This window comes from Agelaius tricolor, unplaced genomic scaffold, assembly GCF_023055355.1.
Source record: "Agelaius tricolor isolate 1412-34295 unplaced genomic scaffold, bAgeTri1.0.p SCAF_15, whole genome shotgun sequence".
Classification (NCBI taxonomy): Eukaryota; Metazoa; Chordata; class Aves; order Passeriformes; family Icteridae; genus Agelaius; species Agelaius tricolor.
This window is the reverse complement of record NW_027269275.1, coordinates 3,211,035-3,236,055: the sequence shown is the minus strand read 5'-3', so window position 1 is coordinate 3,236,055 and position 25,021 is coordinate 3,211,035. Positions and strand designations below refer to the sequence as shown.

The following is a 25,021-nucleotide window of genomic DNA, read 5'->3' as shown; positions in this document are numbered from 1 at the left end:
CATTTCTATTATTACACAAAGAAGAACATAATTATATATGAAGTTGATATAAGCCAGACAAAATGTTCTGATTTCAAATATCACCTGGAAACAAATTTGTCCTTCCCAATCCTCGGGAAAAATCAAACTTTTTGTTCTATTGATACATGAGCCTGAATATAGTGATAGAAAATACAGCACCCAAAGAGGAACATTTAATGAATGGAAGCAGCCACAGGATTAGTAGTTTCCTACTTTTTTCTATGCTAAAGAAGCTAGAGGATTTGGGGTATAATACTTAGGAGTCATTTGCATTTCCTATTTCCAAGAAATGCTGACAGATGACTTTTAGCATCTCCATCTCTACTTTTGTAAAACTCCTATTAAAAGTTCATTTTGCTGGTGAATATGAATAATGTTTATAAATCCAATCTTTGCTTCTATAAATGTTATGATAAGCCTGATCTAGGGGTCAGGGGTAAAACAGACTGGACACTTGAGTCCCTCAGTCTTTGAAGCCTTTTGTCTCTGTAAGTGCCTTGAAGCAGGAAACACATGCTTGGCTCAGCTGCAGAGTGAGAAGTAGCTGTGTTCACACACCTCCGAGAAGCAGCTAATGGATCTAGAAGAGATCACTTCAGCAATAATAGTAAATTTTTTCCTATATTCCCTTTTTCTTAATTCAGCTATTTGCCCAGTATCACTATTCCAGTCTCTAACTCTTGGGATATCCAGCTGCTCAGAGTGACCCCCAGATACGTTAGAAAGTCTCTTTTCTTAGCTTGGTGGTTGAAGAAGCACTCAGGGCTCTTCATCTCTCAGTCTCAAGGTTGTTTATTGTTCCTTATCTATAAAATTCTATCTCCTGTCCAACCAAGGTCTGCTCAACAGGACAGTCAGAGGCACTCTGCCTGCCCCCAGGGCAGGGTTATCTTTTTATACTAAAAACTATGTGTACAATATCAGTATTTACAATTACTTTCCAGTACCCATCATCTATGTAGACAGTGAGCTTCTACTCTAAACCAATACAAAAGTGCCACCATCACAGCAGAAGATGGAGGCCAAGAAGAAGAAGGAGAAAGGCTGGACACACCCAGATTCCTCCATCATGTCCCCTGAACCTCCATTCTAAAAACCCCAAAAATCTATTTTTCACCCTGTGATAAATTCACTGTCATTCTACTTAAACTGTCATGGCTTGCAGATCTTCATCTAAGGTTGGTAATTTGCTCTATGGGTCATAATCAAACCCACAGGTGTTCTGGGCTCTGTGCCAGGGTCTCTGAGCCCCTGGCAGGGGTCTGGGCAGCTCAGGACAGCCAGAGGGATGTGCTGAATTCTGACATCTAACTACATTACACAAGTAAAATTATCTTAGTAATGCAGAAAGTGAGTGCTTCATTATGATCCCTTTTCAGGACACCCAAAACAAAACCCAAGAGAAGAAAAAAGCTCTCACATCTCCCAACTGCCAACATCTCCCAGTGAAACTTCTCCAGGTCAGGAGTGCTGAAATTTAACATGTAGTTTTTATTGCTGTCAGGCAAATCTTGACTTAGAAAACCATTTCTGCATTAAAAAGTATCTCTCTCTGAACTGGCAATGCCAGCAGTGGTGCTTTGGCTGGGACAGGCCATCTAGAGTAGGACAGCACTGAGGCTGTGCCTTGCAGTGCCACATTTCTCTGTACACAGAACCTGGCCAGTGGCACCTCCCCAGAGCTCCACAGCACCAGAGGGATGCCCCAGTTTGCCTCCAGGAATGGCACAAGCAGAGCTGCAGGAGGGCCCAAGCTGATCTCTGCTGCTCAGCACCTGATCATCCAACAGCACACAAGGTGCTGATTCCTGAATCCCTGCTTCCAAAAGACACCTGCATCCTGCTGCTCCCCTTGAATAAACAGCTCTGCTCTGAGGCACCAGCCTGCTCCCAGCTGCAGGAAGAGCAGCTAAACCTCACACAGTGTGAGAAATGAAGTTTGCCATGTCTGTGTGAGCTAGGCATTTACATTCATTCACAGGTGGTTTGTGATTGTCCAATTTAGCAATAAATACTTTAGTGATTTGCAAAGGATTTGGGTGTTTTGTTGACTTGCTGATGCACATACAACAATATACAATGCTGAGGCTGGAATTAGTCTGTGTTCCTGGATTCACTGGCAGCTGCCTTGGCACCTTGCAGTGAAGCCTCAGGAAGGGAGAGGATAAAGGTGCCCTGCACCTTTACAGCCTCTGGCACACCTTGATCCTTCCCTTCCCCTGCTTCCACAGAGGAAAAAACCCTTTTTTGCTGTCATCTTGCCACAGTGCCTTTCATCCTCAGGCTGATTTAGCTGGGCTGGTCACCAGCAGCTCTGCAGTGGAGGGACAGCACAGCAGCACCAATTTCAAAGAGGGCCAGGCAGCTTGGGCTCTGCAGGTGGCTGCATGAGCAGGCAGAGAGGGCAAGGAGGGGCTGTAGGAGCCTTGGACCCTCTGTCCCTCCTGCTCCCTGCAAATGGCCAAGCTCTTGGTAAGCAGCTCTGGCAGTGCTGTGAGAGCTGCATACCCTGATCCCATGTTTTTCTAAGTCTTAGGTTTCCTACACTCATACTGACCTCAGCTGAAGATAACAAGCCTTTTCCTGGGGAAAATGGGACAGCTTATCCTGCCACTTTGCTCTGCAGGGTTTTATTTTACTTTCCTTTGATGCCCCAGTGTGGTTAGGGAAAGATCCAGTTCTAGATGGACCAAAGGCTGGCTCCTGAGTTTCTGCCCAAGGATTACAGCATGCCCTTAGATTGTATCTCATCAGTGCTGTTACAGCAGACAAGGCAGAGCATATCATGTCTGCAGCACTCCTGGATGAACAACCAGCCCTGAGCTGTCAGACACCCTGAGTGCAGCCTGCCTGACCCACCTCAGACCAGGGATCAAACAGCACAGGTGTTTTCTTTCTTGGACTGATGCAGTGCTGGAACAGCAAACTGCTCACAGAGAAAGTGTGTGGTCATTAGGCCTCCAGGCAGAGATTGCCAAAAGCAGACATACATAGCACTACTTTCAGAGGCACTTTTGTCAGAAGATTTAAATAAATCTTTGCAGGGTCTTCCCATACTGCTTGGGAGAAGGGAGGAATTAATTCTGCTTCTGTGTTTGTAAAGAAAATATTTGCTGCCTGGAAATTTTGCTATAATATTTAAGTATTTTCCAGAAACATATTTGGATTTTTTTTAACCTAAAAGTGTACATCTTTTTCCTTACCAGTCTTGCATTAATGATCCAAAAGCCATTCTCCTATCTGATATTAATGCTTCCTTAGCTCACAATTCATGGGAGAGCTGTGGTGATTGATAAATGTCTTTGAACTGGAAAGTGCTGAGTGCTAATTGCTATCTGTGCACACTCGTACTTGTGCTGCTTTCAAGTGCAGGGCAGTCACATTCCATGGTAATGGGAAAGCTTAGGAAAATAGATATTGGTACCTAGGAGATTTATCCATCATAGGAATGTAATAAGGAAGAATAAATTAGAAGTTAGATGTTTCAATTCATTATTGCATGTTCTAATGAATCATTTTCCATCTGTTTAATAGGTTCAGGGCAGCTCAAAATGGAGTTCAGATTGGAAGCTGCTTGCAACCTTATCTGCTTGCACTCTGGGTAATGCTAAGAATTATAAAAGTATGTTTTTGTCCATTGTGAGGAGCACAGTTAAAAAATGAGACTGCAAAGTGAAGTTGAAGGGTATGGATTGATCCAAACTCTGCCCCCCAGATGCTGGGACACTGGGTGGGTCAGTCCAGAGCGTCCCCATACAGCATCCATCACATGCCTGAGGAAGTACTGCCTGATGAAACTGGCAGGTCAAGCTGCACTTAGGCTTTTTGTAGGCTTTTTCCCTCATCCATCTTTAAAATGATGTGATTGGAGTGTAAAGGGTATTTTCAAATGTTTCCTTAATGAGGATACTTTGTTCACATTTATCAGTCGTTGCTAGCTGCTTCCAGAGTTCCTCTGCTCCTGGAGCTCAAGGAGCAGCCTGGGAGGGCTTGGGAAGCACATGCTCAGCATCCCTAAACCAGCCCCAGCCATTCACCAGCTTGGCTCACAGAGGACATGCTCATTAAAGTCAACTGATTGGAAACATAATTACAGGAGAACAGGGAGGGGGAAAGCTTAGACCCATCATTTAAAGATCTCTGATGTTTGTGTGTTGTTGGGATGTAGTCATTTTGTTGAGAGGAAAGAGGATCTCTCTTTTTCTTTCTCAGACTCCTGTGCTTGCTGCTTGCAGAAACATGCAATGGCTACAGGCAACAAGCAGCAGTTTTTCTTTAGTTATGCAAAACTAAAGTGTTTAAACTAAACTAAAACTAAAGAATAAAAGTGGCGTTTTATTCTTTCAAATATATGCTTTCACCTAGCTGTGTTACTGTTGTATCTTGAGGTGTCCTGAGGAGGCTGTAATGTCTAACCTAAAAGGTTTTGTATTCCTGGACACAGATATTCTACAGGATGTGGAATAAGGTAAACACTAACTGTTAAAAATTGCTATTGTAGCATTTCTTGCACTAATTAAAACCTGGCTAGGGATCTCCTTTCTTGATACTGCCTCTACTTCAAACAAAAACATTTCAACAAATGAAATCCAGGGAAAATGGTTTCACATTTTAAGCTAATTATAATAATTGTTTTAGAAACCTGTACTTGCTCAAGGGTATAATTCGTTAAAAAAAAGATCTTAGAATTCAACACTAAGCAAATATAAACCCCTTGTTATTTGGGGGTAGATGTTTTGCAGCCACTCCCTCTCAGAGATTCTGCATTTCTCACCAGCTCTGTGTCCCTCCAGCTGGGGGCATTCCCACAGGGAGGGGCAGCAGCCAGGGCTGCCAGGATGGGAGTCCCTCCTGCTCTCATCATCATCATCATCATCATCATCATCATCATCATCATCATCATCATTGTCCCATCATCGTGGCCCTCCTGGAAACCCTCGGGCAGGGCACCTGCCTTGTGCCTGTTGGAGCTTCCTCCTCCCCATGGGCGTGCAGGGAGTATGAATTGGTGACAGAAAGGAAATCCTGTATGTCAGGAAAGCAAATGCAATTCTTAGAAAGCTCTGACTGGACAGATTTACCAAGTGATGGTGGGAGTTTGGTGTTGTTCTGGCCTTGCCACCGTTGGGTTTGGTTGGAAGTGTCCATTCATCCAAACCCCTGCCTGTGCAGCCAAACAAACCCTGCAGGGAACCAGAGAGGGTGGGATGTGCTCCCTGTGTGCTCATACCAGCAGTGGCTGGAACTGGAGCTCAGTTACTTTGAAGGCTAATCTGACTCCCCTGGTGCTTTAGAGCAGTTGGCATTTAAAGGTAAATGCAGGTAGTAAATGCAAATGTCCATCCATACTAGATTCACAAAAGGCACAGATGGACCTGCACAACCTGGCTTTGCTAGTGCTGAAAAACTTAGCAATATTTTCTTTTAGTTTTGCTTGTAAAGGTGTGAGAAAAGTTTAAGGTGAAAAAAAGAATACACAATTACTGTCTGCCATAATTTGAACAGAGAATAAAACTGAATTTGCTTATGCAGAGAGAGAATGCAGGGCTCTGCATTCATTTAAGATCCAAGCATCCCCCAGTGTTCCTGGTCTGGAGCTCTGGCTGCTTTACACACTGAATAAATGTAGTTGCCACTAAATAATGTTAATAACCTTATCAGTCAGAGTCACAGAATGACTTCATCTTTCACACCTCATGTTCTTCATTGATGCCTTTTAGAACTTTAGAATGGCAGTACACTACAGAAAATTAAAAGCTTGCTAAGGAAACCATGAAAAGCATACAAGTTGCCCCAAAACCAAATATTCCAGGCACAGTAAGAACAAATCTTTAAAGACTTTTCCTGACATAACTACTTTGCATCATCACCTCTCCACAACCCATCCTTCCTGCAAACGGATGTTATACAGTCCTTCTATATTTAAAATCCCCTTTGTAAACAAAGACCAGCTTCAGAAACTTTCCTTTAGAGCAGGTCACATTTGCAGTAAAAATATTGAGCAAGCAAAGTGATTGCTACCCCTGCAGCCTGGTGCTGACCTCCAGCTGAGCCCTTGTGTTCAGTAATGTGCTACTGAGAAATCTGGTTACATTTTGGGAACCAGTTCCACTGCCTGTGCTCTAATGCAGTGTTACTGAATTCTTGTGTTACTGAATTCTTGTGTTACTGCCAATGCAGGACTGGCACAGCACAGAGCTGCCTCAGTGGGTGACCTGTGGTGGCTGGTTTGAGTGGGGCTGTTTCTCCTCAGAGGTGAAGCAGCACCTGCCAGTTCTGTGTGAGGCACAAAGGTGCAGCTTTCATGATTGTTCCCCACACATTGTCTCCCTTTATGGTTTTCATATTGTTTAATCAGTGAGAAATAAAAATAAAAAGTGACATATTCTAAGCAAATAATTGAGAGGGATTTCTCTGAAAATTGAAGTTGTGGCGTGACCATTTTTTCCCAAAATGCAATTTTTAATGGTATACTACATCACCTTTTCTACATGTTAAACAAAAAAGGACCAAAAATTAAAGACAACTGATGGGACAGAAATAGACTGGATGACTGCAATTACCTGTACAAAAGAAATACTAGAGAAATCAGTTATTTGGTCTAAATGAGAACTTAAATCTACTGCTCTGCATTGGGAAAATAAATGCACTCTCTGCTTAGTTTGGTTTGGTTTTTTTACTTCTTGTAGATATATTACACCAGAATTCCAGATGAGAGGACGAAGACTATGAGTGCAGAGTGCCCTGGAGATCACATGCAGTTCTTTTCCTGGGCCAGAGCTGGATTGATCTGAGAACAGTAATTATGAGGCTGACATGTATGTTCTCCTTCATCTTGCTGTTTGGAGCAGTTGGGCTTGTGGTCTTCATTCACCTGCAGGATCCAGAAGAAATAGTTCATCAGCAGACACCAGGTTAGCATTCCTGTTTCTATTTGAATCACCTGTCCTTTCATGGTCAATATTTTGTACTTATATTCTCAATGTATTTTACATATTTCACAGAGGATACCTCAAAAAAGGTGTGTCATGCTTAATGAAGGCTACCTTGAAAGTAATTATCAATTTATTTTTAAAAAAATGCTGAAAAAACCAGTTCCAAGAGCCAATTAATTGATTATACAGGACTTTTGTCAATGTGCATAGTGTCCAGCTGGGTGGAGTTAAGTTTCTGCTAAAGCTGAGACCAACTTTTGCTACCAACTATATCACAATAAATGTGAAAAATGAGAGATTTCATCAGAACTTCTGTTCCTGGAGATGCACACCTCTGAATTTACCTTTACTTGCATATGGTATTCAGTGTGTCATGAGATGCAAAATAAGAGATGTATGAATGAGTCACATCAGAAACTTGAAATACTTTAGGATGCATTCACTTAATTTGCTTAACTTCAATTAAACCTTTCATAACTATTATTCATATGCATGTCCTCTTCCTGCACTACTAACTTGAAGCTGTGGAGAGCCACAAAGGCCACAGAGATGGGAGAACTAGAAAATTGTGGGCTGAAGTAGTAGTTTCCTTTAAAAGGGAAGCATAAAAGTAGGAAAGGACCCAAGATCTCTTGATTTACTTGCAGTCCTTTTCTCTTTGACTGTGGCTGTAATGAAGGCTGCTTTAGAGCCTAGACAAATGCCAGTGCAGTTACTCTCATCCAGGATAATGCCACTGTGTCCTGGGGTTTGGCCCCTGTGTTTGCTCTGAAATTGTCCCCTGACTAAACAAATGCCTCATAAAACCTTTATTCATTTGACATCTTCATTGTACAGCAAACACAACTGTGTCTATTTAAAATCATTGCTAACATTTTTAAATAAGCTGAACTGTAACACAGGGAACCCTTAAATAATTACATTAATTGCTAATTTCTGTGTCTAGCTTTGTTAAGTGCTTGTTTCCATGTCACTAAACAATCTGTACTTTAATATGTTGTTTATTTAGTCCAACTGCACAAACACCAATTTTGAAAGCAGCCACTCAGCTGAAACTATAGAAGTAATGAATCTGCAGTGTAGTGCAAAGCAGGGAATTAACTAGTTCCTTCAGTGCTTTTGCAATTTATTTTTGCATGCTTAGATGCAAAAGAGTTTATAGATTAAAAACAGAGGTACTGGCCATATTTGACTGAAACTGGCCAGGAGTTTAGGCAAGGGGGAAAGATGTATGGACAGCAAATGAAGGCAGTACTCTCATGCATCTAAGAATGAATAACTTTACATTGAAAAGTTAATTTTTTGCTCCTGAAAGAGAAGATTTCCTAGTGTGGTCTCAAAAACAGTTTAATTTTCTATTTTTTTTTGTTGTCTGTCCCTCATCTTGACCGGTTCTCTGCCATAAACCTCTTGAACACTGCTGATTGTAGTGCTCTGGGAAGTGATTTTTGAGAGCAGTGGAACTGGAGAAGGGGACACCCAAGCATATTTAAATAAAAGCAAGTTTGAACAGAGCTCCTGCCCCTGGCAGGGAAACTCACTGTGTAATGTGCTCGATTGCTGTGGATCCCTAAAACACAAACATGCCAACCATGCTGTTACTGCCAAAGGTGTGTAATCAATTCCTCAATTCTCACATTCAATTACTATTTATGTTAATAGGAGCCAGACTGCACCCTTGAGTAAATGGTGCTCAATACAATTACTTTTATTTCTCTTTGGCTGATTTTCATGTGTGTTAAGTGCTTTCAACTCCCAGTGGACTGAGAAACTCCTCATATTCACTGCTTTTGAAAATGATACCAGTTATCACTGAAACACATTAGGTGACTTAAAGCACACAGGTAAAACTATCCATTAATTCCATTTAAAAATACAGGCTGGCATATTTCCTTCCTGGACAGTCTGCTGTGAAATTCTGTCAATCCTAGGTGACATTTTTGGCATGCTGAGGAGGATCCTTCCCTGGCTGTGCTCAGAGTGCTTCTCCATAAAGGGGCCTGGTTCTAATGGAGATGGGATATTTCTATAATTTGCTTGCCTGATTGCTCTCTCGAGAGAATTGAACAAATGCACGAATCATTAAGCTACTTAGGACAACAGATTCTGCATGGAAAAGCTTTACTGGATTAGCCTTTGCTTTTGTATTTCCTGTGTAGTAAAACACATTTGCCAGATGCTGGAATCAGCAGGGCTGGAGAGAAGTTGGTAACACTCGTTTTCTACTAAAAAGCAGCATAGGAACCTTTGCATTGTCCAAAAGGACATTTTTCATTGTTAGTCTGTTCAGTCATCTTTAATTTAGGATAGAACAACTTATGAAACGAGATTAATAAAAATACTTTGGTACTTCAGTTTTATCTGTCTGTTTCAGAAATTGTTCTTGATTGTTTAAGTCCTAGCAAGCATGACAGTGAGACCTTGATGTAATACTTAAACCAGTATAAAATCCACAGTCATAAAACTTTAAGTAATGCTTACATTACTTTCACTGAGCAAAGTACTCCTGACAGTAGCTGTTTGTGTTGATTTGTTACTATTCATTTATTCTTTCCCTGTGCTTCACATTGCTACCTAATTGTGATGCTGTACTGAAAAAGCAATATCAAAGTAATTTTCCACAACATTAGTTACAATTTTCTTCTGATCTTCCAAGTGAAAAAATCCCATCCTGTTGGCTTCTGTGAGCATATAAACCTTGATTACATTTATCTGTTGGAAACCAATGCTTACGAAGTACATGTGCCCAGGATAGAGGGTGTAGGGCCTTTTCTGCTGATTGACAAACATGCTGTCTGTGTAGTTTATTTCTATAACACACATCACTCTGAGCAGATATCCTTAAGACAGAAAACCATTTGGGGTGGGCAGAACAGATTTCCCAGAGCAATGTGTTAAATACAGTAGATATTCCTGTGGTCATTAAAGAGACAATAACTTCCCTTGGGACAGTTGTTTCCTTGGTGTGTATGAAGAGTGCTCTCAGTGGGGGAACTCAGGATAAAAACTGAGAGGTGGTGTGAGTGATGGTCATACCCCATAGAGGAACACAATGTCACTGCAGTAATTCTCCATGTATAATTATATTTGCTCCCTGCACATGCATTGGTGCACAAACACAGGCTGGGCAGAGAGTGCATTGAGAGCAGGAGAAGGACTTGGGGCTCTTGGTGGCTGAGAAGCTCAGCCTGACCTGCACTGGCAGCCCAGAAAGGCAGCCCTGTCCTGGGCTGGACAGCAGTGTGGGCAGCGTGTCACATTCTGCCCCTCTGCCCTGCTTGGGTGAGACCCCACCTGCAGAGCTCTGGGTCCCCAGCACAGGAAGGACCTGGAGCTGCTGGAGAGAGTCCAGAGGAGGCCATGGAGGTGCTCCAAGGGCTGGAGCCCCTCTGGAGCCAGGCTGGGAGAGGTGGGGGTGCTCACCTGGAGAAGAGAAGGCTCCAGGGAGAGCTCAGAGCCCCTTCCAGGGCCTAAAGCAGTTCCAAGAGAGCTGGAGAGGGACTTGGACAAGGGCTTGGGACAAAAAGACAAGGAATGGCTTCAAACTGAAAGATATTACTTGGATCATATGTAAGGAGGAGATTCTTCCCTGTGAGGCACTGGCACAGGTTGCTCAGAGAATCTGTGGATGCTTCATACCAAGGCAAGAATGGCTTTGAACAGCCTGAACTAGTGAAAGGTGTCCCAAACCCAGGGCAGTGGAGCTGGAAATGAATGATCCTCAAGGTTCCCTTCCACCCCAAACCATTCCACAGCTCTAGGATTTCATGATATAAAACTTGCCTTCTGCAATAATCATGCCATTATTCTTAAACAGACATACTAAAGGATTTGTTCTAAGTCAAGCACATTTGCACATGGTGCACAAGAAAAAATTAATACATATATCGCCATCCTAATGCTAATGCATAAATCCCCTGTCTGTGACAAGATATTAAACATTTGAAAAAACTTTAACCAAATATTTAGCTACTTCACGACTGTGTTAGTCCTGGAACTGATGCTGGTTTGGGTTTTGCCTTTTTTTCCTATGTTCTCTGTATATATATACATAATATATATATATAATAAATAATAAAAAATAATATAATATAATATAGTAATAAAATAGTTATATTATATTATATTATATTATATTATATTATATTATATTATATTATATTATATTATATTATATTATATTATATTATATTATATTATGCTATACTAAAACTATACTAAAGAGAAGGAAACAGACAGAAAGTTTAACAAGAATGTATAATAAAAACCTGTCACTGACTCCTCAGAGTCCAACACAGCTGATGGTGATTGGTCATTAATTAAAACCAATTCACATGGAACCAATCAAACATTCACCTGTTGGTAAACAATCTCCAGCCACATTCCAGAGCAGCAAACCAGGGAGAAGCAAATCAGAGAATTATTGTTTACATTTTTCTCTGAGGCTTCTCAGCTTCCCAGGAGAAGAATCCTGGGCAAAGAGGATTTTTCAGAAAATGTGACAGTGACATTGAAGGGCACAGCATATCCTGAGAGATCTCTGCTGGATTGCAAACACCACAGAAACTCCTGAGGCACAGAGCAGGCAGTCCATGGGCTGGAGACAGGACTGTGGTGATGGGTGAGGTCCTGAGCACCAGGAAGGATCTGTGCTCCCTCATGGGACACAGTAAATAGCTGTACTATTTACTGGACACTGCACTTGCACTGTGTGCTCTATGGACTGCAGTCAGTCATGTTAAAATGGCATAGACTTTTCTAATAGGAGATTTTGCCACATAAAGAATAGAGAAAGTATTAGTAATCTTCTACATAAGTCTGTGGGGGAAAAATATTATTGCATTTTTGCCATATGATTACTGAATTCACCAAGCTGTAAGAGTTTTCAGTTAGAACTTTTAAGATGGATATACATGCTTATCTGGGAGCTGAAAAAAGGTGGAAAATACATCTCAAAGGATCCATATTGTAAAAGCTCCTTAAGGGTGAAAACACAGAATGGCTTGGCTCTCTGACTGTATCAGAATTTGAAAGTCAAATATGAATATAACCAAGCCTGAAACTCATCTGACTGAGATTTTCCAGTGATTGCCATCTTACCTCATTGACCACTTTCTAACATTATTCTATCATCCTCTTTATCTTCTGCTTTACTGAGGGTGTGATGGGGAGGAGAGGGAGGAAGGGCTGGCACAGGGGAGCCACAGCAAATATTGCAGCAGCCTGAGAGCAAACACCAGAACTCCAGCTGGACTGAAATTTACCCTTTCAGAGCACACACACCTTGTTACTCACAAACTGCACTCCCATGCACATCTCCATGCTCACTGTACATTTCCATAATGCTGTCCCATGCACCATTTGTTTGCCAGAACGTTGAAAATTTCGATAAAAACAGTTAAAAACAAGCAAGCATTGTATAATTTTGGAAGTAATTTTCCTGCCATTTGCATCTTACTGCTCTTAGAAACTAGAAGCCATTTAATCTGCTTCTCACCTGCCAGTATTAGCAGAAACAATGAGCAAAGGATCTGGTGACTGCAGCAGAGGTGAGGTGGCTTGCTGGTGCTCTTTTGAGGCAGAAGAAGCAGCTGTTATGTGTGTGAGGGCAGTTCTGCCAACTCAAGAGAGGTTGAACCTTCTGTAGTCACACACTCTGAGTCCTCTTAAACTGAACTTCCCCAAAGAAAGAACTTCCTGCAGGCTGGTTCACAATGTCTGCAGTGACTGGGATGGAAAGAGAAGTATCTGTTTCCTTGTCTGCCAAGGCAAGGCACTTAGTAGGGTGTTTTGAGTATGATATTCCCTTTTCTGCTGCTTGAAACGCTTCTGGTTTGACTGTGAATGTGAACCTGGTTGTTCTTCACATTGCAAAGTGCTAGCAATGACTTGAGGAGCCTGCTGCTATAAGGGATCAAACACTGCCCAGATGGTTTCAGAGGAAGCCCCACACCACCCTGCCAGTGCAAATCTGGTCAGAAGAAATGTAGGTTAGTGTAGAAAGCAATAACAAATAAGCTGTTTTATCACCAGTGTACTATACAGAGGTTGTCTCCTACAACCTTCACCCTGCTTTCCTGACTATGCCATATTCTTGGCAGTCTTATAAAAAATGCAGCATTTATTTATTACACGGTATTGAGAAGGCACCATTTTTCCCCCTTTTTTTCTTTTTTCTTTTTCTTTTTTTTTTAGTTTCTGTTAACATTCTTGAGCTTTAGCCTAGTACAGCAATTATGCCATAGCATGGCAGACCAGCATTTATTTGACCAATATTTTCTGTCAACCATCAGCAAGATTTTCACAGGAGTCACAGCACTGAGGTGTTAAGGCTGTGGAACTGGGATCCAAAGCTGCTGTGATTTGTTCCTGTCTTGCCCTGCTGCTCATAGATTGTGCTGTATTGTGTTATATCAGGCAATTCACCCACTCAGTGTTTCCATTTCCTCTTACAAAGGGAATTCTCTGCAGAGGATTCAAGGTGCCTAAAAGGACTTTTAGATACCACGACAAAACACCAAACCCTATTAACTATGATATTATCACCAAATCCAGTGCATTACCAGCAGCAGTGACAGTCCCACTGCAGTGCTGCACACCCACAGCAGATGGCTGAACCAGATCCCCTGCCCTTTTATTTGATGGCATAAAGACCATGCCACTAATCCCAAATGTATTTATCAGCATAAAACCAGAGTGATGCAGTGCTGACTCACTCCCACAGGGCACCTTTCACTCCCACAAATTTCCCTATCCTCCCTCTTTCTGGGAGCATTTATTCTCTGACTGGTTAAAAAAAAAAATAATAAAAGGTTTGATATTTCCTTTAAAGCTCTGTTTTAAAAACTGTCAGAGGTTGACACTTTGTTGTTGTGTCTGGCAAAAAAAAAAAAAGCAACCTGTCATCTCTGAGCTGCATTCATTTATGGTGCTTGGCAGCATATCATGGGCAAAACTCAGCTGCACCCTGTCAGAGGACTCTGAGAATGGCAGATTACTGAAAGTGTATTCCCAGGGAATGAGCCTGGATGCATCTAAGATTCCCCTGGACATTTTCAGAAGCATTACAAAAATGTGCAGAAGTTGATCAGCAGACTTTAGTTTCACCACAAAACATTTATTCTAAATATAAGACTGTATTTAATTTTCCATAGAAAGCGTGTCTGCACTAGAAAGCCTCCTCCCATATGTCAGCTATCATTCAATTTGCATGATTTTTAAAATGTAGTAACATATTGAGGAGCTTAAGTCAGTATAAAATACTTCCTGGATTTTCTGCAGTTTATGCCATTTTAAACATGTTTTATGTGTTTCCATTTCTGAAAGTTATTAATATTCCCTTAAAAGCTTAACCAAAACTTCCTCTCTCCAGCAATATCATCCTTTTTCATTTAGTAAACATTAATTTTCCTTTCATGATTCTAGTGGAGCTTGAAATTAAAGGTGGCTTTCTTCCTTATTATGGCTTTCTTTGTGAATCAGCATCAAAACTGCCAGTTTACTGCTTTAGCACCAGTCAAGAGAGCAAAAAACCAAAGTAACCAAAACCAAACTTCTTGGGGACATCTTCATCATTTTCTCCAAACCAATAATCTATCTATTTTTGAAAATAAATGACTGGATTGAGATCTGTCACCACTTGAGATACACAAGCTGGTTGACTGATTTTAATTTTATTCTGTATAGGCCCTTTCCTGTGAGACCCTGTCTCACAGCAATAGTGCAATAAAAGCACTTCCCTATCAACTGAGAGCCTCAGCTCCTCATTCTGCTTCAGTGCCTCAAGGGCTCTGCTGCCCAAGGGTCAGAGTATTCTGCATCTTGTGAAATTCAGTCTCATCTTTGTCACTTTTTGTTCTCAGCCACTTCAGGAGATCTGTGTGGTGATTAAGGGTGAAAATGCTCCTGCCAGGCCCTTCCAGTGCTGCCACTTCTGCACATCAGGGCAATTGAGAGATGCTCTTTCCCTCTTTTCTTTACACTCACCATCCATATCTGCAGAAATTGAGTCTTTTGGGTCTTCTGTTCCTGTGCTTGGTTGGAAACCACACATTTTCTCACACCACTCTTGACAGGGACTGTATGTCTGATGTTTTGCTCCTTGTGGCACATTAGCCAAGAAATCTGTGTGTACAGACTTGGGGGTCCCTAAATGAGGAAAGCAAAACCCCAGGATGTGTGTGCACAGGGCCTGGGGGAAGGCAGGGACATCAGGTCCCTTGGTGGAGCAACTGGGACTGAACAGCCTCAGGAGGGAAAAAAAGCAGGGTGTGAATGAAGTTCCCCTTCCTTCAAGGGTGCTCCACTGCCTTATTCCTTTTGTATTCTGATTCATTTACCTTTCTCTTTGCACTTGGCAGTGCTGAGCTTCCTGTAATGATGGTGCAGATGATGTTTGGGATAAACAAGGGATATTGGCTTTAGAATTACTTCAGGCTTGAATTTCCAGGAGTCTTTGGACAGCCTGCACCCAGTGCAGGCAGAGTGGCTGGTATGGAAGCAGAGGACACACACAAATCCTGATTGTGGCCAGGAGGACAGAAAGCACAAACCTAAACAGAGGAAACCAGTCACTTGATGAGTGATATCTCCTTTTCTCAAGCTGTAGGTAGAGCACAAGGACCAAGGCCTACAGAGCAGTTTCCAGCTTGTTGTATTTTTTTTCTTGACTTGTTTGACTTGTCTTCATTTGTTAATGAAGTCTTGCACAAGTTAATACCCCTAAATCAGACCACGGGAGAGATTACAGACAGCAATCACTGCTGCTCTGTGTGAATGCAAGGAGCTTTAATTGGGCCCTCCTAATTGTGTGTGCAGCTGCTCAGGAAAACATGATGATGCTTATCTCAGACAGGAAAACAAACTCTGCTCACTATTCCACTGTAAACAAGTGAGAAGGTGTGTATTCAAATGGTCACAAAAGTAAATATACCCACCTGCAGGCAGGCACCAGGAATTTTATGCCATAGCAAAGTAATTCTCTACTCATTGAGACTTTAGTGTAGTTCACTGTAATTGTTTAAAACTCACCCTAAAGTGTGGTGGTGTTCACAGGGGCCTGAGGATGAGGGGAGAGATGAGAACCTCACTCCATGTTTCACAAGGCTGATTTATTATTTTATGATATATATTATATTAAAACTATACTAAAATAATAGAAGAAAGGATTTCATCAGAAGGCTGGCTAAGAATAGAAAAGGAATTATAACAAAGGCTTGTGACTGACAGAGACAGTCCAGACAGCTGGGCTGTGATTGGCCATTAATTAGAAACAACCACATGAGCCCAATCCCAGATGCACCTGTTGCATTCCACAGCAGCAGATAACCATTGGTTACATTTTGTTCCTGAGGCCTCTCAGCTTCTCAGGAGAAAAAATCCTAAGGAAAGGATTTTTCAGACAATATCATGGCTACACTAAAGACTGTGTGGAGAACTTAGACAGGGCTGGGATACCATTCACATGCTCAAGGTGAACATCAGCACCTCAGCCACAGAGTTCACCTGGACACTGTGAGCAGCCAATACTGATTGCAGATGGATCCTCTGTTTTTCTGTGAGCTGTTAAATTGAAACCTGCCCCTCCACTTCATTCAGCTCAAGAGATGCTCTTTCCTTGTAAACAGGAGGCATCCTTAAATCACTACACAATTAAAATTCCCATTATTCTGCATTTGTGAGCTGCTCATTCTCCCACTGCTGAAGGGAATTAAGTTGCTCAAGAATGTACCAAGTCAGGTGTTATTGACACCTCTGCCCTGGTGATGTGGGTGTTCAGTGCTGCATGTCAAACCACATCCCTGCCTGCTCCAGTGGTGTAGGCCACCAATACCTGCAGAAAGCTTCTTGGCATGATTTGTATTTTGTAGGAGAAAAACAAAATGAACAGACCTTACCAAACCATTATAACAACAGTGTTAAGAATAAAAGGCATATGATCTCTCCTAGAGAGGAAGAGGAACAGGGGAAAAAAAATATGTGTGCAGCAGAAGAATGGTGGGCAAAGAGGTCTGAGAAACATCAGCTGAGACAACTTCTTCACATTTGAAATTATCTAATGAAAGGAGCTTTGTGGGGTTTTTGTTGGAAAACATACAGAGAGACTAGTTCTGCTAAATATTTAATATTTTTAAAGGAAAAAATATTATTAAAATGAAAATTTGTAATTAAGTGATAATATAACATAAAATTTATTGCAGTTTTATAATGTATGTCAATAGGCAAATGGGTCCAGAATCTGTGTGACTGAAGTTCCTGGGGTGCTACAATAGAGACAAGGGAAGTATGAAATTGTACATTTACTAAAGTTATCTTACAGCAGTGAACAAACTTAGAACAAACACCTGGAATTTTGGAAGCACTAAATATTTCCAAGCAACAATAATGATATAATTATATGATAGCTCCATATACATATCTTTGGAACATAATACATTCTTAATGTCTACACGTTTGCACACCATGTTTTTCCTCCTGCTTTTTTCCAGAGATCAAATTATATATTCAGTATATTCTGATTATTCTCTGCCTTTTCCTCTAAAGGCAGTGGCTTCAATTCTTAATTGCGACCCAGTGGAGATAAGTTCACCACAACATAATTTAATGAACTGTGGAAGAGTTACCTCTTTCTGCATGAAGTATCAAGCTGCATGTCAGAGAAAGAGTATCTCCTAGGTGATGTTTCAGTAGATAATAATTAAGTAAGACATTTCCTACAATAATATCACCCACACACAAATGCAGCCCTTCCCCCCAAATTGGACAATACATGAAGTGAATTAATAAGCCAAGGACACTGTTCCTAAAGGAAATTCAGTCCCACTATTTCTTTCCTCCATAAAATCACAGATTAGAAATCAGAAAGCTACAGTACAGACAAGGGAATTTTCCTGGTTTTCCCCTTCAGCTTCAAAGGCTGAAATGTACTTGATTTGCCCTTCACACCAGTCTTGGATGTGCCATCACCAGAGTCCCTTCCAGGGGTGGAGGGGTTCCTTCTTGCCCTAAATGATCCTGAGCAGATCAGCACAGCACTTCCAGCTCACACAGCTGCCAGCTCAGCACCCCTGCCCCCTTTACTGGGGCCTTTGGGAAGAGATTTCTGCAGCACCAGCCTTGCTGCATTTTTAAGTTATCTGTATTTTTGTGAAGGGAAAGAAGCTCAGACTTTAAATCATCCCCTGTGAGCAGGACTGAGCTGCCCCATCTCTGCCCCCCATCTCCCTGCCATCCTTCCTCTCCCTCATCCACACCTGCTGCTTGCAGCCTGTCCCTACCTGAAACAGGGAGGGCATCCTTGTGTCCCTTGCTCTTTGTTTATATTTGTTGCAATTTAATCTTAATTGGATTTCAAATTCCTCAAATTAGGGTGTCAAATGCTGGCTCCTACTGACTTCAGAAGGGTGTGTGGATTTTTTGGCATTTTTACATCATTCAGCCACCTTCATCACAGCTTCCACACCACCACTAACACATAATCATGTGATTAAAATGAAAGATGTTTCACAAAGAACTGCTGAGGCAGCATTTCAAAAATTCTGAATATTTTAATATTCGTTTATTAAATGTTTCTGTGTTTCTGTCCTTTTAGCAACCAACCACCAATGCTGTTAAAACATTCAAATGAAGGGCTAATTATTCATATTCCAAGAGAAACCCTATTTGCTACAGCAGCAGCTGCAATTAGCAAGGCAAACCATCTTCTTGTAGTCATTTAGAGGAAGTAGAAGCAAGCACAGAACTCTGGTCTTGATAGAAGAAAAGTATTTGCCATGTCCTTGTCCATGAAGAAGGTGCATGGTGTTAGAGGCTCACCTTGGGCAAAGGCAATTCTGCTTTCTGCCTGTGACTTTGTCCCTAAACAAAGCATTTATTAGACCTGTTGCATGTAATGACTGTTTTTATAGCCTAGTTGCATGAATCTGTCTCTATTTCTTTTATTTGCCAAGCCTAACTCTTCTTTGTCAGGAATTTCCCAGAACTAAGACTCCTTGAATGCACAGCTGCATTTGGGTTGTGTGTCCATCTTCTCCACAGCTGTGTCTGAGCTGGGGGCACCTGGAAAATGGAAATGGGAGCTCAGGTGCAGGTGGCCAGGCAGGATTTTAGGCACAGAATGGGGCAATCCACAGGTTGTTTCCCTGATAATTTCACTGTTTCCAGTCATGAGGAGGAGCTGAAGCCAGACCCCCATGGCTTGGAGGCTCTAAGGAGGGGTGGCCAGGTCAGGGTATGCAAAATATGTAGGAACCATTCCACACCACATTTTTGAGTCCATGGATTGCTTTTATGCTAACTAAAGGAGCCAAACAAAGAAAAAAAGTAAGCTTACACCTAACAAACCTCAACAGGAGGAGGTCTGTATGTCCACACAATAATTTTAGGAGCTCACAGACTTAATGGATATTGAAGCTCCAGTTCAAAGTGTACAGTAGCCAGAAATGCATCTAAAGCCATGCATTTGCCTTGAGCTATAAACCAGAAATAATCTCTCCAAAAGGAGATTGAGACAAAGCATACTAGGAGTGCTCCACACCAGTTACAAATAACCACCCAGCTGGAAAGTTGCATTTCCTCACTGGGCCAGTGCAGGACGGTCAGCAGTAAATGTGCCTGTGCTTAATGGCCCTTTTTGCAGCCCCACTCAAGGTTACAGGGAAAATCCCAGCCCTAGATCTCTTCAGAAGCCATATTTGCTTTGTCACTGCTCAGAGAACTTTTGAGGATGAGCCTTTGAGGGTGCAGAGCTCTCTTCCCCTCGCTGTGGTTCCCAGTGCTGCTCATCCATGGCTGCAGCAGTGAGCAGTGCTGTGTACAGATGGATTAAATACACTCCAACTGCTCACAGCACCCACATTTTAACCCTCCTGCAAACATATTTCAGATCTCTTCTGACATTTCTTTCTGCATCTGACATAGCAGAAAGATGCATCTGGGGAAATAACCAAAGCTCCAGAATGGTTAGTCTGGTTTAAAATTCATTTTCCCCAAAAAGTGATGCAGAGGTGATGCACGTGGTTACAGCTGATACAACCTCACCCTTCAAGCTGTGCTTCCATTCAGTCCCTGTCCCTCTGCCCAGACAACAGTGCAAGCCCCTGTGGAAGGGAGTGAGACTGGAAGGGGACAGCACCAGAAATCCTGCAGGCATTTCTGTGGGAGAATTAGAGAGGGAAGGCCCTGAAGCCCCAGGGGTCAGCCTCAGCAGGCTCCAGTGGCACCTCTGCTGTCAAACCTCTGGTGCACTGGGCACATGAGATTGCTTCAGCTACTCATACACATAAATTTGCTAAATTAGCTAATTTGCTCAATGATTATGGCTCCTAAAGCAGGTGGAGGTCCTTTAAAATGTACTTTAAAAATAGCTTTAGAAAACCTGATTCAAAGACTGTTGGAGATCCCAACTCACCTTCCAGTGTGTCCCAAGAATTTATCAGCTCCTGCAGCCCCTGCTTCAATAGAGTTGAACTCAGCTTACTGAACATGATACTCTGCCTTTTTCTTATTGCTGGTTAGAATTCATATTCACAGTGCAGCACTTTGAATCAGAGGTTTTCCCCAGATGCCTCTGATGCTTATCCTCCTTTGTTAAAGAGAATGCTACTTCATCTTGCAGAGCTGGTGGCCTCTTTTCAAAATCTACCACGCTGCAAAGAATGATGTTGTCAGACAGACTGATCTTTCTCCAATAGCTTTTGCAGCACTTTTGTTATAAAGATGTTCAAGATAACATGGAAGAGAAAAGGAACAGATTTAGAGTCTCGGGATAACAAAATACAAAGCATGACAAAGAATCATAATACTGACACTTGTAATTGAAAGAGCTACTCAGTGAGTCTATTCTGAGTTTTGGGGAAGAATAAGGGAAATGAGTCATGTAGGTTGCTAAAAATAATAAATAGACTTTGATGAGAAATGGTAAAAATATTCTTTTTAAAGATTGTTCCTTGCTTTGTTTCATTGCTGTAACTGATACTTAATTGTGCTAACTGGAAAGAGCATCAGTCCAAGATAGCACACCTTCAGCAGTCTCAGCCTCCAATTCACAGTTAAGTTGATCCTGGGAAATATTAAGTACAATAAAAGGCCAGGAATAGCATGAATATCATGGGAACAGAAAGCCACTGCACTTACTGTGGCTCTGTGAAACAGAAATTATAATGAACAGATTTTTAAATGCATTGATATGGAGAATCCTGAGTAACATGACCCTGACTTAAAGTGGTGGCCCAGCTTTTGGGGCTGAGTTCTGCTCACAGCCCAAGGTCTGTATGTAGACTGCAGGATGGTCTTTTCTCAAAGAAAATATCTCAATCCATCACTTACTGATAACTCTATGTTAGCAGATTTATACTGGTGCTAAATACTTTGCCAAACCTGAGATAATGAAGAGTAGAAGTCCCCTAGAGAAGATCTCTCAGAGTACAGGGGGCAAAGCCCAAGGTTCATTATGGAGCTGCACATCCAGAGACAGCTTGTGCAAGAGTGGAAGAGATTCTTCTGATGGAATCCCCCTTCATGGGAGTGTTCTATTCCTCAAGTAAACAGAAAGCACAGGTCCCTCTGAACTCACCTTATTTTGGCTAGATTTCCTATCTGGTGGAGTTTACCCTCCTCCTGTGAGAAAGAAAATCCCAAGGGAGCAAGAAGCCCTGAGCCAGTGCCTGCTGTTAAATAAATCCTGGATCTCCTCAGGGCTGAGGAACTGCCCCTGTTCCACATTCCTGCAGTGCCAGGAGAAGGCTCTTGGAGCAGAGTTTGCTGTTCCAGGGCTCATGTGCAGCCAGCTGCTCCTGCCTTCACTCCTGTGAGGATTCTCTCTCTTTGCTGCACCCACTGAACAATTCTAAAGGACACAAACTCCAAGTGGAGAATCTACATGGTGGGCTCTCTCCAATTATCTTTTTCTTGCTTTCTGCCTTTGCAAACAAGTTAAAAATGCAGCAAAGAGGAAAATTGCTGGTGACACCTCAGACCTTGCTGGATCTCCTAGTGTCACCACTCTGAGCAGCACTGAGAAGTAGTTATGCCAATTAAGAAGGGTGGAGTAATCATTTGTGTAGTAATTACATATCCCCTGAACAGAGAGAGACATAGTTCTCCCAGGATTTTAGAAGCTGTGGGAAACTTAGAGGAAAGAATTCAAACAATTATCTCTCTTTCTGTAACCATAGTTTATAGATATGGTTCTCCAGTGTGTGCTATTCATAGGTCACTAATGGTGTGAGAGAAGATTCCTAAAGGCCAATCAGGTTGCAGGTCCACCATTGTTTCTGTAAGAACTGTGGATTTCTAAGAATAAAGAGCCTTTTCATGCCTTCTGATGAATCTGTATCACCTTTGGCTGTCCCCGATACCCCTTTGGTGATAATTTGGAAATAGCAGATGTCTAACTTGTCATTTTTGAGTGAAGTCATCTAACACAATTTCTGAATTCTCTGGATTTTTTGCACAAAGTATAGTAGCCTGTACAAGTCTTCTAATTAAAACACTATCACAGTGAATAGCATGTACCAGAGTTGGGGATTAGGTGATCTTATTCCTGTAATAGGATTTGCCTGCTAATTGTCACTGAAATGACAGCAGCCTCTGTTATTAGGAGCAGAGGAATTGCCATGGTGGCTCAGATCAGCAGCCCTTCTATCCATTAAAATATCCTGTCTAGCACCCAGCAGTGTGTAATGGCTTAGAAGAAAAGGCAAGGTTGTCTGTTCTGGAATAAACTGCTCTCAGATAAAGGTTCCTCAGTGCTCTCATTACTAACACACAGGTTATGCCCTAACCCAGGAGCACTCATATTTCTTACAGAACTCTTTTTTGTTGGCAAAGGAGAACAGTCTTTTAACTTCTCTTCATAAAATTCTCTTTCTGTGACCCCCAGACAATGGCTTAATTCAGAAGACACGGGGTGTGATGGCTGTCCCTGTTCTTTACCTGAATTTGTTTGTGGCATCCCTGTCACACCCAGAGCAGTCCATGGTTAGAACTTCATGAGAGACAAAGACCAAAAATGGAGGGGTTCACCAAGAAATGTGTGACACAGTGATGCAAAAAGTGAGATGCATAGAGGAGACTCTTTCCTACAGCCTGGTTCTGAAATCATCAAGCTTCAGGATCAGTTCAAGGAATCTTGGCATTCACAAGACAACAGCAGTGGTTGTGGAAATTGCAGCTGAATTCAGTGATAACTCTTCATGGCTTTTAGAAAACAAATTCAGATCTTTAGGCAGGGCTGTCTGAGGTGAGCTACAGCAGCTTCCCAGTGACAAGAGGTCCAGAGCACCACAGAACCACCTTTGGTGCCTCAGCACGTCCTGCCCTGTCACCCTGTGTCCAGAATGTGCAAGGAGGAAGGAGCTGAGGAGGGAGAGGAGTAGAGGTGGGTGATGTGACAAGAGCAGCTCTCTGAATGTTTGTCTCATTAAAGCTCAAAACATTACCTGCCCAAGGCTGGGTCACACAGCAGTCTGGTTCTGACTTTATTGTAAGCTGCAATAATTTAATGATTTGGGATTCTTCGTTCTTTATACTCCAAAACCAAGTGATTGTTCTGAAAACTCACACTATGACTTCTGCATTTTTGTTTCTACTGCATTAGTAAGACAAAAGCAAGCTCTGAAAGCAGCACACTGCAATAACAGGTCATTGTATCACAATGCACTCAAGCTCTTTCAAACCATTCATTAGTCAAACATCTGCTGCAGATTAATACTGGCCCAAATTTATCTATTAGGTAATTCAATGGACTCCAGTACCATTTAAGCAAGGGATGATCTGTTCCAACACATGTACTCTCTGTGGGTAATTTACTCTGGTTTAGAGCTTCTGCCTTGCACTGCTCCAGCTTGAAATCCTCTTGCAGTGCAGTTGCTATTTACTGGCTTGTGCTGACACATCCAATTTTTCTGACTTAATTCAAGAAAATTCAAAATGCACACATTGCCAAGGAAATTAATTTATTCAATGAGCCCAGCAATGTCTACTCTTACTAATTCTGTAATGCTGGAATAAACAAAATCAGAAATTATGCTTGGTTTTCTAGGCATCAATAAAATCTCATAAAACTGCAAGGACTCATACATTTCACTGTATAAAACCTAGTATTAAGGCAACTCAACTTGGAAAATTCATATTAATTTGAACCAAACAACAAATGAAGCTAATATGTATTGATTGCATTAACAATTCATAAATGCACAGAAATGAAATAAACAGTCTTTATAGCATTGCCATGTCTTTGAGGCATTGATTAAACTCTGAAGATGCTGGTCTGCCACTGCAGCAGCTGTTCAGCAAGCCCAGTGTTTGTCCATCAATGTCTTTTGTCATTGGTCTGGCTGTCCTGCTCCTTCCCAGGTTGGCAGACATTTCAAAAATGAACTGTCACCATGGGATAATCAATTAATCAAGCGTGAATTGCTTGACCGAATCTGCTAATGAATGTTAACATGTAAACACTTGTCAGACACTGTCAGACCAGAGGGGTTCTGTGCTGCTCTGGGTGTCTGGGAAACTGACTGGCAGCACAGCCCATGAGCCCAGACCTATCTCATTGTGTTAATAATGCACATTGCTTACAAGGATTTCTGTAAAATAGATTAGCTGCAACCATAATGATTGTATTGATTTTACAATCTTTTCTCCTTCTGTGGAAATTGAGATGAATCTTTGGAGGAAGAAGTTGGTACCCTACAGGGACTGGGGGAGTATGCAGGGCATGAATGGTTGATGCATTTTCATGAGCCATTGCCTCTCCTCACAAGGGCAGTTTGTAACCAAACCCTGTAATTACAATTCTGCTTAGCAACACCCCAAAAGTCCTATTGCTGTTTCAATGATAAGCCTCATTCATAGGGATTACATTTGTTAAATTAATATTATAACTATGCAACAGTTCTCTGTGAAGATGTACATTTTAATTATTTTGTATAAATATGGAGGCTTAAGCCACTGTGGCTGTGATTAGCAGAAGAGTGGGGGGTAACTATTTCAGAAGTGTCTGCTATGCTACCCAAGATCCTAAGGCACACACTAAAGTATCCATATTCTTGATCCTTTAAATAAAG

At 41.8% G+C, this 25,021-nt stretch overlaps 1 protein-coding gene across 3 annotated transcripts in view; it reads left to right on the top strand.

The window, feature by feature from the left end:
* The window catches only part of CHST8 (carbohydrate sulfotransferase 8), a 210,936-nt gene that overhangs the window by 39,058 nt on the left and 146,857 nt on the right, over positions 1-25,021 (top strand). For all 3 annotated transcript variants that reach the window (XM_071440238.1, XM_071440239.1, XM_071440237.1), the window contains exon 2: positions 6,711-6,935. In XM_071440238.1, the coding sequence (XP_071296339.1) occupies positions 6,827-6,935 (109 nt within the window). In that variant the 5' untranslated portion in view covers positions 6,711-6,826. The remainder of the gene's footprint in view (positions 1-6,710; positions 6,936-25,021) is intronic.